The following is a 14,053-nucleotide window of genomic DNA, read 5'->3' on the forward strand; positions in this document are numbered from 1 at the left end:
TAGAGATACATTCATACATAGAGATACATACGTAAGCATGTATCTTAGAGACAATGGAGAAAAAGCTCTAGATCTGTAAAGAAGAAATAAAATAATCTTATATGTGGGTTGATGTTATATGCACGTATACAAGGTATTTAATGAATATATAAACATTGTAAATATTTTTAATAGGAGAAACTCGTGAAGAAAGAACCTTCCGTAACTGGATGAACTCTCTTGGTGTTAATCCCCATGTAAACCATCTCTATGCGTAAGCCTTCCTACTGCTATTGTAAACAGTTATGAACATCATGAATGGCCGCTACACAAATAATTACAGCTCTAAACCTTTCCTAAATGTTAGTTTGTAGCATATTAATTATATTGGAAAATGTTGAGTGGTGACTCCCATTTTCATTTCCAAATACACAAAAGCCCAGATTATTTCTTTACATGATCATTAACATTAAGTGAAAGAATGTATAAATGTCTTTCTAACACCGTAGGGAACAGATATTTATATTTTGAAACAGAGACCAGAGAGTGCCTTAAGCAGACCATCCATGATGCCTTGAAGCCTTTGTACTCACTGTTCTCTCAGCCCGGAATGTTCTTTTCCACATCTAATGCGTTATTCCCTTGCTATATTCAAGCCACTGATTCAGATCTTGACCACCACCTACCACTACCTAACCCCTAACCTCGTTCTTTTTTTTTTTTCATAGCAATTAAATACACCCCAAATCATATTATCCATATACTTGTTTCTTCCCTTCCTCTGTCTCTCTCTCTCTGTCTCTCTCTCTGTCTCTCTCTCTCTCTCTCTCTCTCTCTCTCTCACTTTAAAGGCCAGGGATTTTTGTCCTATGTGCCCAGCTTCTAGAACAGTACTTTTCAAACGATAAGCTCTCAATAAATATTTTTAAGAGAATTGGATGGTGTTAGCTCTATTTTCAGCACAGATTGATTAAAAAAATAGGAGTCTTGGGTATTATCTATGGTTTTATATATCTTGTTTGACAGTGTAGTGTCATTGTTTTTAAGGAAACATAGGCCCAGCTGTCTGAAAGCATTGATCAAATTCTTTTTAAATCATTAGTGACCTGCAAGATGCCCTGGTAATCTTACAGTTATACGAACGAATTAAAGTTCCTGTTGACTGGAGTAAGGTGAATAAACCTCCATACCCGAAACTTGGAGCCAACATGAAAAAGGTAGATAATTAGGTTGCTGCACGTATTTCTTACAGACTTTTAATTCACAATTTGTTTCTTTTGTTTGGGAAACTCGTTGGCTCTGAGCCTCTTAAGGAAAGGAACTGTGTCTTAGTTTTGTGCACACGTCCATATACAGATTAAACAAGTGAAAAATCTTTTAAGCATTTGCTTTTGTGTGTTTGCAGCTAGAAAACTGCAACTATGCTGTTGAATTAGGGAAGCATCCTGCCAAATTCTCCCTGGTTGGCATTGGAGGGCAAGACCTGAATGACGGGAACCAAACCCTGACTTTAGCTCTAGTCTGGCAGCTGATGAGAAGGTATGGTACACAATTTTAGCTGTTTAAGCTTCACTATAATACAAGTCTGTGATCTAGTCCTTATTATTTTTAAGCAAATGTATCGATGACTACATCTTTGAAATTTCTGTGTTTAGACTCTGAAGTGAGCTTAAGTAATGAATATATGTTGGATGGCCAATGAGAGATGGCTTCTTGAAAGTGAGGCAGCAGAACTGTGACTGTTTCCCTTTTTGCATAGGAAGCCTGACAGACAGACTTGAGCCTCATTTAGTGTCGGTGAATAAAAATAGCAAAAATTATGAATACCCCATGTATACATTTGAGAAAGATCTCTTAACTGTAATGCTGAAAAGCATTCATTATAACTGGGTACCAGCCAAAGCACAGCTTATTTTAAGTCCTTACCATGGTTGGACTAGTACAAAATGAGACTGCAGTAGACTGTTGGGCTTACTCATTAAAGCACTGAGAATCTTCCCCCCACCAGTGCAAAAGGCAGCTCAATGGCAAGCCACTACTACTTGAAATGTTGGTTGTTTTTTTTTCATACAGTGCAACTCTCTTTCCATGAAATCTAAACCTAAAGAGAAGAAATTAAAGATAAAGCATCTTTCTAATTGAATTTTTTCTCATGAAGTAGATCAGGACCTTTTCTTCTGCTTCTTTTAGATATACCCTCAATGTCCTGGAAGATCTTGGAGATGGTCAGAAAGCTAATGATGACATCATTGTAAGCTGGGTGAACAGAACATTGAGTGAAGCTGGAAAATCAACTTCCATTCAGAGTTTTAAGGTAAGAATTCCATGTTTGACTATTAAACACTGTTTGCTCTAGAAAGTATCTATAATTTGGAAGGCTAGCTTTTGGTTTCTTTGTGAGTGAGAATCATTGTTGGGCCAATGGCGTGATTCTTTTTTAATTCACTGGACTTTGTTTCTGGCAGCTTTATATAGGTAATCCACGTTAACTTGTACACATTGAAATTCTCAGATGTATTGTCCTTTTACACTAGGACAAGACGATCAGCTCCAGTTTGGCAGTTGTGGATTTAATTGATGCCATCCAGCCAGGCTGCATAAACTATGACCTTGTTAAGAGCGGCAATCTAACAGAAGATGACAAGCACAATAATGCCAAGTAAGGGATGCTGCATAATATCCTGGCAAGAGCACAGGCGTTATAGTCAGGCAGACCTGCATTCTCATTCAGTTTCTGCCACTTGAGAATGATGTCACCTGGGGGAAACCTCTTCTAGCCTCAGATTCCTCATCAGTAAAATGGGATCAATAATACTTACCTTGGAGGGATTCCCTGGTGGCGCAGTGGTTGAGAGTCCGCCTGCCGATGCAGGGGACATGGGTTCGTGCCCCAGTCCGGGAAGATCCCACATGCCGCGGAGCGGCTGGGCCCGTGAGCCATGGCCGCTGAGCCTGCGCGTCCGGAGCCTGTGCTCCGCAACGGGAGAGGCCACAACAGTGAGAGACCCGCGTACCGCAAAAAATAATAATAATAATAATACTTACCTTGGAGATTTCGAAATGTATAAAATCTGTAAGAGCCTAGCGTTGCACCTGACCTAGTAGGTAGGTGCTCAGTCAGTCATTGCTTTAGTAGATTACAGAAATAATGTATGTTTTAATGCAACTTAGCTGCAAACTCACAAGTGAAAGATGAGCTAAGAATAACCATGCCTTTGATAAGAGTATTCTTCTGTCACACTCTTTTAACACACATTATCTAGTGATGTCTCTCTTACTGTGCATAGACCACTTTACTATGTACGTTGAGTTTATTATCTTGGTCCCTTAAGTGGGTAGGATGCTAAACCCTCAGGTGGAACTGTGCCTTGAAAGCTTCCTGTGTTTCAACAGTATTGAGAAGGTCTTTTCCACCTGTCTCTTCCCTTCTCCAAAGACCTAGACTGTGATCTGGTTTCACGGGTAACCCATGAAAACTTTCCCAGTACACACTGAAAATCAGCCCCCAGCTGGGCTTCACTGGATAGCTAAGAAACATTACTGCAAAACTTCGTGGTTAAGCACGTCATTTCTGCCCTCCTTAAAAAAATATTTGTAGCGTAATATGATAAAGATTTAATATCCATAATTTATAGAGAACTCCCGAGGCTCCTTTTTCCAGATGCTTGATCATCTTTAAAGATTCCTGTTACAGAACACCTAGAAATAAATGCCTTGTGTATTAATTGAGGGGAGCTCCTGCAAATTTCCCCAGCTGGACATGTCATGTTCTTTTCTCCCTTCCTTTCTCTACACTTTCCATTCCTTGCTTCGGCCACTCTGGCCATGTACTATGTAGGCTCTCTCCCCTCCCTTGAATATTTGGAAGTATTCACTGCATCTACCAACTTGTATTTTGCGTCTGGCATAATTTTTTCCACCCCAAATCTCTAAGATCTCATGAGAGTTACTATTATCTTATTACATGCTCAACGAGAATATCAAATACTGGGTAATTATATATTCTAGAAAACTAGAATATATATTTTTTCATATCAAATCAGTGCTCCAAAATTATTTCTCATTTTATATTGTAGAAAAAGAGTGAATAAATATTATCAGCCCAAAATAGTAGAGCTTAAAAATCTGGTGTCACTTATAAGTGACCTCGCAAACAAAATAAAACAGAAAACAAAATAACGAAAAATGAAATCATTCCGATTTGAACTTTCACTGTAGAAGTTTTGCGTCCCAGACAAATGATTATATAAGAGGAAATAGATGTCTCATGTTGTGCCCTTGACTGTCCAGAATTTCACCTTAATTTTTGTTTCCTCCAAAAATAGGTACGCAGTGTCAATGGCTAGAAGAATTGGAGCCAGGGTGTACGCTCTCCCGGAAGACCTTGTGGAAGTAAAGCCCAAGATGGTCATGACCGTGTTTGCATGCTTGATGGGCAGGGGAATGAAGAGAGTGTAAAATAACCAATTTGAATAAAAACAACCTTGCTCCCAAGTGCATGATTAGCAGGTCAGCAATTTCCAGGTGAAGTGCTCATGGCTTAAGGAACCATTGGTTATTTAAAGGACTTTTAACAAGACTAAGCTCATCATGGGAGCCCTCAGGGGAAAGAGTTTTAATAACAACTCCTCTTTCTCGTAGTCAAGGTGGATTTGTCATGCCCACCTGAAATGTGCTCATAGCCAAATCATTTACTCGCTCCTCCTAGATCGCTGCCCTTGACGTTTCCCATTGCTGTACGTATTTCTCTGTATCTGTTTCCCTCTTAGAATGTCCACCTCCTGGGACTTGCTTAGATGATTGGATATGAATATTATTAGACAATAATTCTGCTTTTCATCCAGGATGCTAGTTCTTATTCAAGAACTGTGGTCAGAGGGTATTTGGATATGAGTATCCTTCGCTTATCTCTCTAGTACTGAAAATTTACAGAAGTAACTGGCTGTGTAGAATGTAATAGAAGCTTTTCATATTCGTTTATTCTTAAAAATCAGTATCTTTTTACAGTATTCTTTCTACATGATCCTTTTTTGTACATTTAAGAATATTTTGATTACATTAAATAAGACTGCTGATTTTGCTACTTTTTTTAAGGGGTCTTCAAGTAAGTAAAAAACATACATTATAGGTAGAAGAAAAATGTACCTTGAATTTCCATCTTCCCTCTCACACCGAAGCTGTAAACAATTGACATATTTTGTCTTAAAACACTTGGTTCAATATATGCTTATTTGTTTTAAAACCTGTATCATCAAACTCTCTCTTTAGATTTAAAGTGCTGTTGAATATGACACTTTTGAGGAGAGAGTGGGCTCAGAATTTAGGCAGGATACGGTAGGCCAAGTATGCTAAGTGTATAATAAATTTTCTAATTTTACACCTAAGACAAGGAGATGTGGTCACTAAAAAATAAACATATATGTAGGACTTAATGTACTCTTGCTTTGTCAAGCTGTTTGCTATAGTTTTCAAGATCACAATGTTACTCTAACTCTGAAAAGTGATGTAATCTGGTAGCAATGTATTAGTTCAAATAAAGGCATTTACATAATAATTAGTCTCTTCATGCTTCTGTCCCTTAGTAGTATGCCAGTAATGTTTGCCAGGTTTTTTCCTCCAATATTCTAACTCTTTTTCTGGTGTACTTTATAAAATGATGTTTGCTAAATTTAAGCTTTTGGAGCTGAATTACAGGGGCTGACTGAGTTAAGGATACGATCAGTGGGGTAAGATGGTTTTCTCCAACTTACCAAAATTTCCTTATCCAATTTCTCCCTTTTTCTTTCTTTTCCATCTCATTCACTCTTTTCAAAGTTTGATTTTATACAGAAGATCAAAACAGTGGGTATCAGAACAACCAGGGAAGAGAGATGGTTTACGTTAGGTTTTCTCAACCTCATCACCATATGGACATTTTGAGCTGGATAATTCTTTGTTGGAGGTGGGAGGGAGCTGTCCTGTGCATTGCAGGGGTTTAGCTCTATCCCTGGCCTCTACCCACAGATGTCAGTAGCACACCCCCAGTGTGTAGATAAAATATGTCTCCAGACCTGGCCAAATGTTCCATGGTGGGAGCAAAATCATCCCTAGTTGACAACCTGTTGTTCATGGTACCATTTCAAGGTTTTGTGTGAATGAGTAATATGAAATGTAGTCCTTTGAGGAAGTGCATGGTGATACTATAAAATATTTTGTATTTATAGTCTTAAGAATAAGAAAGACCTCTCTTAGTATGATACAAACCCCAGAGACATAAAATGAAAGAATGATAAATGTGACAATTCTGCTTTTGCAATAAATAAATAAATATAATAAGGTAAAATATAGATGACCAAGGAAAAAAGTTTAGTCCCATGTGTTAGTCCATTCATAGACTGGGTGACATAAATAACAGAAATTTATTTCTCACAGTTAGGCATTCTGGAAGTCCAAGATCAAGGCACTGGCAGATTCACTGTCTGCTGAAGGCCCACTTCCTAGTTCATAGATGGCTGTCTTTTAGCTGTAGCCTCACATGGTGGCAGGGGCAAGGAAGCTCTCTGGAGGCTCTTTAATAAGGGCACTAATCCCATTCATGACTCCACCCTTATAATTTAAGGCCCCACCTCCTAATACCATCACACTGGGAGATTAGGTTTCAATATATGAATTTTGGAGGAGACCCAAACATTTGGTCTATGGTGCCCATATCATGGATTTTCTTAATATAAGGACACCTTTTATGAATAAATAAAAGACAAGTCTTCTGCAAACATATGCCAGGGTAACTGATGAGATGGGATGACTGTATCTTACGACCTATCTTCTGCCTTATATTTCCTATGCTTATCTACATTGTTTCCTTCCAAGTACAAAAGTTCTTCTCTGTAAGTGACTATGTCCCAAATGCCTTGAAATGCCTTTGAAGCAAGAGAAAAGGCTTACTCCATCTTGTCCTTTATTCAAAAAAAGAGCTGGTTTCTTGGGTGGTTCACTGTACAAGGCCCACAGTCTGTAGGAATGCACCTTTGGTCTGTTAAGTGTTCACATAAAGCAATTGACCTGAACACACCATTTCTTCTTTCCTCCAAATAAAGGGCTAAAATCACTAATATATTCAAAGGACTAGCAAATCTATGAAAGAGAAAGTTCCTTTAGAAAAATGGGCAAAGGAGGTAAATATCCAACTTAAAACCTATCATTAACCAATGAACATAAAAAGCAAATGCTGATTCTCAAAAAGTAATGAAACCAACAAAGAATTGCCTTTTTTAGTAGACTTTCTTTTTTTCTTTTCTTTTTTTTTTTTTTTTTGCCACACCATACAGCTTGTGGGATTTTAGTTCCCTGACCAGGGATTGAACCCATGCCCTCAGCAGTGAGAGCGTGGAGTCCTAACTACTGGACAGCCAGGGAATTCCTGTAGACTTTATTTTTAGAGCAATTTTAGGTTCATAGCATGAGTTTATTTCTGGGCTTTCTGTCCTGTTAATCTATATTTCTGCTTTTGTGCCAGTACCATACTGTTTTGATTACTGTAGCTTTGTAGTATAGTCTGAAGTCAGGGAGTGTGAATCCTCCAGCTCTGTTCTTCTTTCTCAAGATTGTTTTGGCTACTCAAGGTCTTTTTTGTTTCCATACAAAATTTAAAAAATTTTATGTTCCAGTTCTGTGAAAAATGCTGTTGGTAATTTCATAGGGATTGCATTGAATCTATAGACTGCCTTGGGTAGTATAGTCATTTTAACAATATTGATTCTTCCAGTCCAAGAACACAGTATATCTTTCCATCTGTTTGTGTGGTCTTCGGTTTCTTTCGTCAGCATCTTATATTGTTCAGACTACAGGTCTTTTGCCACCTTAGGTAGGTTTATTCCTAGGTATTTTATTCTTTTTGATATGATGGTAAATGGGATTGTTTCCTTAATTTCTCTTTCTGATCTTTCATTGTTAGTGTATAGGAATGCAAGAGATTTCTGTGTATTAATTTTGTATCCTGCAACTTTACCAAATTAATTGATGAGCTCTAGTAGTTTTCTGGTAGCATCTTTAGGATTTTCTTTTGTATAGTATCATGTCATCTGCAAACAGTGACAGTTTTACTTCTTCTTTTCCAAGTTGGATTCCCTTTATTTCTTTTTCTTCTCTGATTGCCGTGGCTAGGACTTCCAAAGCTATGTTGAATAAAAGTGGTGACGATGGAATCCTTGCCTTGTTCCTTAGAGGGAATGCTTTCAGCTTTTGACCACTGAGAATGATGATACCTGTGGGTTTGTTATATGCAAAAGTATCTTTAAAGATGTTCTTTTTAATCCAGGATACAATAAAAATTTACACATTGCATTTGATTGTCAAGTCCCTGTTCTGCCTTTAAAATGTAAGACACAGGAACAATCTGTTGCTCTTTTCGTCTTTTGTGCCACTGACATTTGTTAAGAGTTTAGACCAGTTTTGTAGTAGGATGACCCACATCTGAATTTGATTGTGAAAAGAAGGAAAAAAAATTATTTGCCATTTAGACAAAATAATATTTACAAAACCTGGTATAAATGAGCTTATGATGAGTTTGTAGCATTTGTTTTAGGTGGGTACAGTTGAATAAGTGACATGGCTTTTTTGGGGGAGGGGTCACTTAAAATTTTTATTTTGAAATGATTATAAGTTAAGAGGAAGCGTCAAAAAGTGAACAAGTGGTCCCATGCACCCTTCATCCAGTTTCACCCAGTAATAATGTCCTATATAGCAATAAAGCCATACCTTGGAGAGATTGTGGGTTCAGTTCCAGACCACCGCAATAAAGTGAACTTTTTGGTTTCCCAGTATGTATAAAAGTTATGCTTACACTATACTGTAGTCAGTTAAGTTTGCAGCAGCATTATGTCTAAAAAAAACTGTACATACCTTAATTAAAAAATACTTTATTGCCAAAAAATGCTAACCATCATCTGAGCCTTCAGCAAGTCACGGTAGTGACATCATTGATCAGATATCATAACAAATATAATAATAATGAAAAAGCTTGAAATATTATGAGAACTACCAAAATGTGACACAGAGACCTGAAGTGAGTAAATGCTGTTGGGCAAATGGTGCTGATAGACTTGCTTGATGCAGGGTTGCCACAAACCCTCAATTTGTAAGAAATGCACTATCTGCGAATTGCAATAAAATGAGGTGTATATGTATATAGTACAATATCAAACACCAGGTGGATGAAATGGGGAAAGGGGGTCAAAAGGCACAAACTTCCAGTTACAAAATAAACATGTCCTGGGGATGTAATGTACAGCACAGTGACTATAGTTAATAACACTGTATTGTATATTTGAAAATTGCTGAAAGAGTAAATCCTAAAAGTTCTCATCACAAGAAAAAGATTTGTAACTACGTGTGGTGACAAATGTTAATTAGATTTATTGTGGTGATTATTTTGTAATATATACGAATACTGAATCATTAGGCTGTACACCTAAAACAAACACAATGTTATATGTCAGTTATTACTGCAAGTTAAAGAATGAAAAACAGGAACTGGAAAAGAGTAAAAAAAAAAAACCCAGGAAATTGGCATTGATACAGTCCATAGAGCTTATTCATATTTCACCAGTTTTACATGCACTCATTTGTATGTGTATGTGTATATATATATATATATATATATATATATATATATATATAACTCTGTGCAATTGTATCTTGTAGAGTCATGGAACAACCACCACAATCAATGCTCCTTAGTGCTACCCCTTTAATAGCCACACCCACCAGCTTTCATCCTTAACCTGGGGTCTATCTGGGGGTTCTCTATTAATTTCCACTGATCTATGTATATAGCCCTTTGCCAATAAATACCACACCATCTTTATGACTATAGCTGCATAATAAGCCTTAACATCAAGTCTAGTGATTTTTTATTTTTCTTTTTCAAAATTGTTTTAGCCATCCTAGGCCCTTTGCTTTTCCACACACATTTTATTTTTTTTTTAAATCTCTATTTATTTATTTGGCTATGCCGGGTCCTAGTTGCAGCACACGGGATCTTTAGTTGCGGCATGCGAACTCTTAGTTGCAGCATGTGAGATATAGTTCCCTGACTGGAGATTGAACCCAGGCCCCCTGCATTGGGAGTGCAGGGTCTTAGCCACTGGATCGCCAGGGAAGTCCCTCCACACACATTTTAGAATAAGCTTTTCTATGTCTACCAAAATTTTTTTTTGCTGGAATTTTGCTGGGAATTGTGTGAAATCTATAGATCAATTTGGGGGAGAACTGACATCTTTATTATAACTCTTCCAATCCATGAGTATAGTGTATCTCTTCATTTATTTAGGTCTTCTCTGATTTCTTTAATCAGCATTTAAAATTTCTTTGTATACAGAATCTGTACAGTTTTTGAAGTTTATATGTAAGTCATTCTATTTTGAGTTTTTGGGTAAGTTCTTTGGGATTTTCTGCATATACAATCGTGTCATCTTCAAAAATTTGTTAAGAGGGTAGATCCCCTGTTAAATGTTCTTAAAGATAAAAACAAACCATTTCGAATTTAATGGGAAGTGTTCCTCTGTCCTTCATATACCTTCCCAGAAACACTTCATGGGAAGGTGTATTTTAAGGATCAACAAGATGGGAGATGACAACGACTTACTGGGAAACAAATAGTATTGGTGAAAGGTTTTTAAACAAAACCATTGGGGCTTCCCTGCTGGCGCAGTGGCTGAGAGTCCGCCTGCCAATGCAGGGGACACAGGTTCTATCCCTGGTCCGGGAGGATCCCACATGCCATGGAGCAACTAGGCCCGTGCACCACAACTACTGAGCCTGCGCTCTAGAGCCCACGAGCCACAACTACTGAGCCTGCGAGCCACAATTACTGAAGCCTGCGCGCCTGGAGCCTGTGCTCCGCAGCAAGACAAGCCACCTGCAATGAGAAGCCCATGCATGGCAACGAAGAGTAGACCCCGCTCGCCACAACTGGAGAGAGCCCACGCGCAGCAACGAAGACCCAATGCAGCCAAAAATAAATAATTTTTTTTAAAAAATTAAAAACCAGGTTAAGGAACTTGGCAGCGACTCCTGAGGAATTGATTAGATTTTGTCCGCTTTGTGAAATGTCCCCAGGGAAGAACTTCGGACTTCAGTCTTCCTCTTTTGTTGCTTTTTACTCAACATACTTCCTGTGGATAGAGAAGTTTTCAAAGTTACATTTTATGTTGAGTCTTCTGTTTAAATGTTTTTCATTAATAATTCACTAATCGATTAAACAATATTGAGCACCTGCTTAATTTCAGGCTTTTGTCCAAGGCCTGAATAAGATGAATGAGAGACGTTCTTTTGCGTGAGCTGTATAGTTGCGGATCTGGGACGTAAACACTTATCACTAAGTAAAATGTCTATGAAAGTTTGTATCAGGAGCACAAAGTCCAAAATGGTAAATTTGGATGGGAGTAAACAAAATGTGTGTGGGTTGGGGTCGTGGTGGTCAGCAAAATCCCCAATGCAAAGTGATGCTTTAGCTGCTGATTTATTTCTTACAAATTTGACTGGAGATAAAGGGGCCCAGATGAGTTTTTAAAGACCCTGCAGGCTTCTTCTTGAGGTCCAGATTTGACCCATACTTACTCCCGGGTTTCAAAATCTTATTTCAAAACTGCTACACTCAGATTTCATGGAAGGGGCTCCTTGTAAGGCTTGACAGCTGACACTTAAAATATAGATAAGACAGTCCTCTCAGAGTCTATGTCACTGATGAGAAAGAGGAAAACAGCCCCTGGCATATGGAAGCTGGCCTGGCACTCAAGGCTCAGCCTGTTCTCCTGTGAGCATAGAGAAATTCACACACCAACGTCTGACAAGGCCCCTCTATGATGGTAACGAAGTGAGACAAAACCAAGACCACTGTGTAATCATGTCTGAACACAGACAAAATATGAATGTCATCCAAATCTCAGAAATGAACAAACATCCTCCTCTACTGGCTTATATGAGGCCCTGCTGCTGTCTTTTTTCCCCCAATACAGCTTTAGCCTTGGTATAATCTAGTGTAGTTTTACAGTGTTGATTATAAATATTTCTTGTCTTTAGATACTTATGACTTACACCTTATCTCCTCTGACAGCTAGCCTTGATTTCGCCTCTCCCAAATCTAGGCTCCAAATTCAGAATAATAAAATTATTAAAATGTCTTTTATGCCTAAACTATCTTTGGGTTTCCTGAAATGGCCACTAGGGAATATGAAGATTTGCTTCTCAATTCTATACAAGAAAGAACAATAAGAATAAATTTTTCTACCTTTTAATTAAGTTCAAACTGTAAAAATAATGGTGATAAACTTAACAAATTAAGAGTTTATCTTCCTATGTTAGTTATGCATAATTAAATATGGTAATTATATCTTTCAATGATTGAATACATTTCAAGTTAAAAGAAACATACATTTAAGCACAAAGACTGATGCAATGACTCTCTTCCAAACATTTTTCCAGGATTCTGGATTCACAAACCATTTTTCTTTTTCGTTCAAAATATTTGTGGACAGGCACTTGAGGTACTGACTCAGTTACATAGGACTCATGAAAGGCCTATTGCTTAGATCCAATAACCAAAACATATCCACTTTGCAAGCTGTAAGTCACGCTCCTTCCTTCACCTGAAACAGAAAACCCCCATGGTTGCTTATGCCTTTTAGGAGATTATCTATGCCCTGGACAGACCTTCTAGAGACTCTTAAATAACTATGATTTAGTTGTATTTGTTAATGGTTCAAACAGGAAAAGTAAAACTAAAAAATTGCTAAATAGGGTATGATTTTATGGACTTAAATGTCCCCTTGAAATATAAGCTTCTCATAGAAATTAAATCAGTTCTGATAGCTAACTTAATTGCCCTTGCTCAGACTGACAAAATATAAAGGAGGATATTTCATACTGATAGTAAATATGTGATTTTAGGTTAATTCCATGATGTCCTCATGGTTTAGAAGAAGATTTCCTGACCTCTCTAGGAACCTCTATAAAATAAATGATGACTTAAAAGACCTTGAGATGCTTTGCCATTATCTAAGATAACCATGATAAAAACAGATTTTAGCAAAAACACTTCATGGTATCACCCTTAATAGCAGAGATGGTTTGGCCACAGCACTGAACCAACAGTAGCGGGGAAATGGTAAGAGGTATTGCTGAGGCATGTCCTACCTGTAATCTCATAAATCCTGAAAGTCTGTAAAGGTAGGAAATAGGAACCAGAGCCTCGAGGTCCCCTTAAACATCTCCAAATGGGCAATGAGTGTGTTCTGGTTATTGTTGTGTATTCTTAGGGTGGGTTGAGGCCTCTCCTTGCTGGAGAGCTGAGTGAAATGGTTTCCCACTCCTGATATGGGAAATCCCAAGGTATCTCTCCAGTAACAGGGACACACATTTTGCTGGTATTGCCATTTTAAAATCCTTTAAAATATTACATTTTACTCAGAAATTCCTCTGTACATACCATATTCAAACTCAGAAAAAAATAAAGAAAATTAACAGAATTCTAAAATTTTAATTATTAAAGCTCTCAAAAACCCTCAGACTTCCCAGGCCCAAAGTACTGCCATTAGCCCGATGATGATAAACCACTCAAGGATCCACAAGTTTCCTCCGTATATGTTAATAAAAAACTGCCTCATGCATTTGGGAATTTCACTTCCAATCCCAGGTTCTACTCTATTACAAGCTAATGTGACTGAATATTCCAGGAGATTCATAAAATATCTCCAACTTTATGACCACATCCTCCATGTGATCTGCCACCTGGAGGTTTAGTCTTCTGAAATAGGCAACAGAAATAAAACTTCCATTGACCCTTAGTGAAAACTTTCTTGTTGGTACTATTAACAACTGATATATCAGTAAAACTCCAAGGTATTGATACTTAGATTTTTTTTTCAGTATATAAAATGTTTAACTCAAAAGATATACATCACTTCCTCCCACACTTCTGGACATCTATTTCATCAGAAGACCTTAGACTAAGGATTGTTAGGAATCTTCCAGAAGCCGCTAACAGCGGAAGTGGGCAACTTCTCCCTGAGACAACAAAAGCTGCTGTCTTCGGAAG

At 37.7% G+C, this 14,053-nt stretch overlaps 1 protein-coding gene across 2 annotated transcripts in view; it reads left to right on the plus strand.

Annotated features, from left to right (window-relative positions):
- PLS3 (plastin 3) overlaps positions 1–5,734 on the plus strand; it is a 90,144-nt gene extending 84,410 nt beyond the window's left edge. For both annotated transcript variants that reach the window (XM_029240939.1, XM_029240940.1), the window contains exons 11-16: positions 175–253; positions 1,082–1,196; positions 1,385–1,518; positions 2,170–2,293; positions 2,514–2,638; positions 4,305–5,734. In XM_029240939.1, coding sequence (XP_029096772.1) covers positions 175–253; positions 1,082–1,196; positions 1,385–1,518; positions 2,170–2,293; positions 2,514–2,638; positions 4,305–4,437 — 710 coding nt within the window. In that variant the 3' untranslated portion in view covers positions 4,438–5,734. The remainder of the gene's footprint in view (positions 1–174; positions 254–1,081; positions 1,197–1,384; positions 1,519–2,169; positions 2,294–2,513; positions 2,639–4,304) is intronic.
- The last annotated feature ends 8,319 nt before the right edge of the window (positions 5,735–14,053 follow it).

This window comes from Monodon monoceros, unplaced genomic scaffold (assembly GCF_005190385.1).
Source record: "Monodon monoceros isolate NGI ecotype Baffin Bay Population unplaced genomic scaffold, NGI_Narwhal_1 Super_Scaffold_22, whole genome shotgun sequence".
In the NCBI taxonomy this organism is placed as follows: Eukaryota; Metazoa; Chordata; class Mammalia; order Artiodactyla; family Monodontidae; genus Monodon; species Monodon monoceros.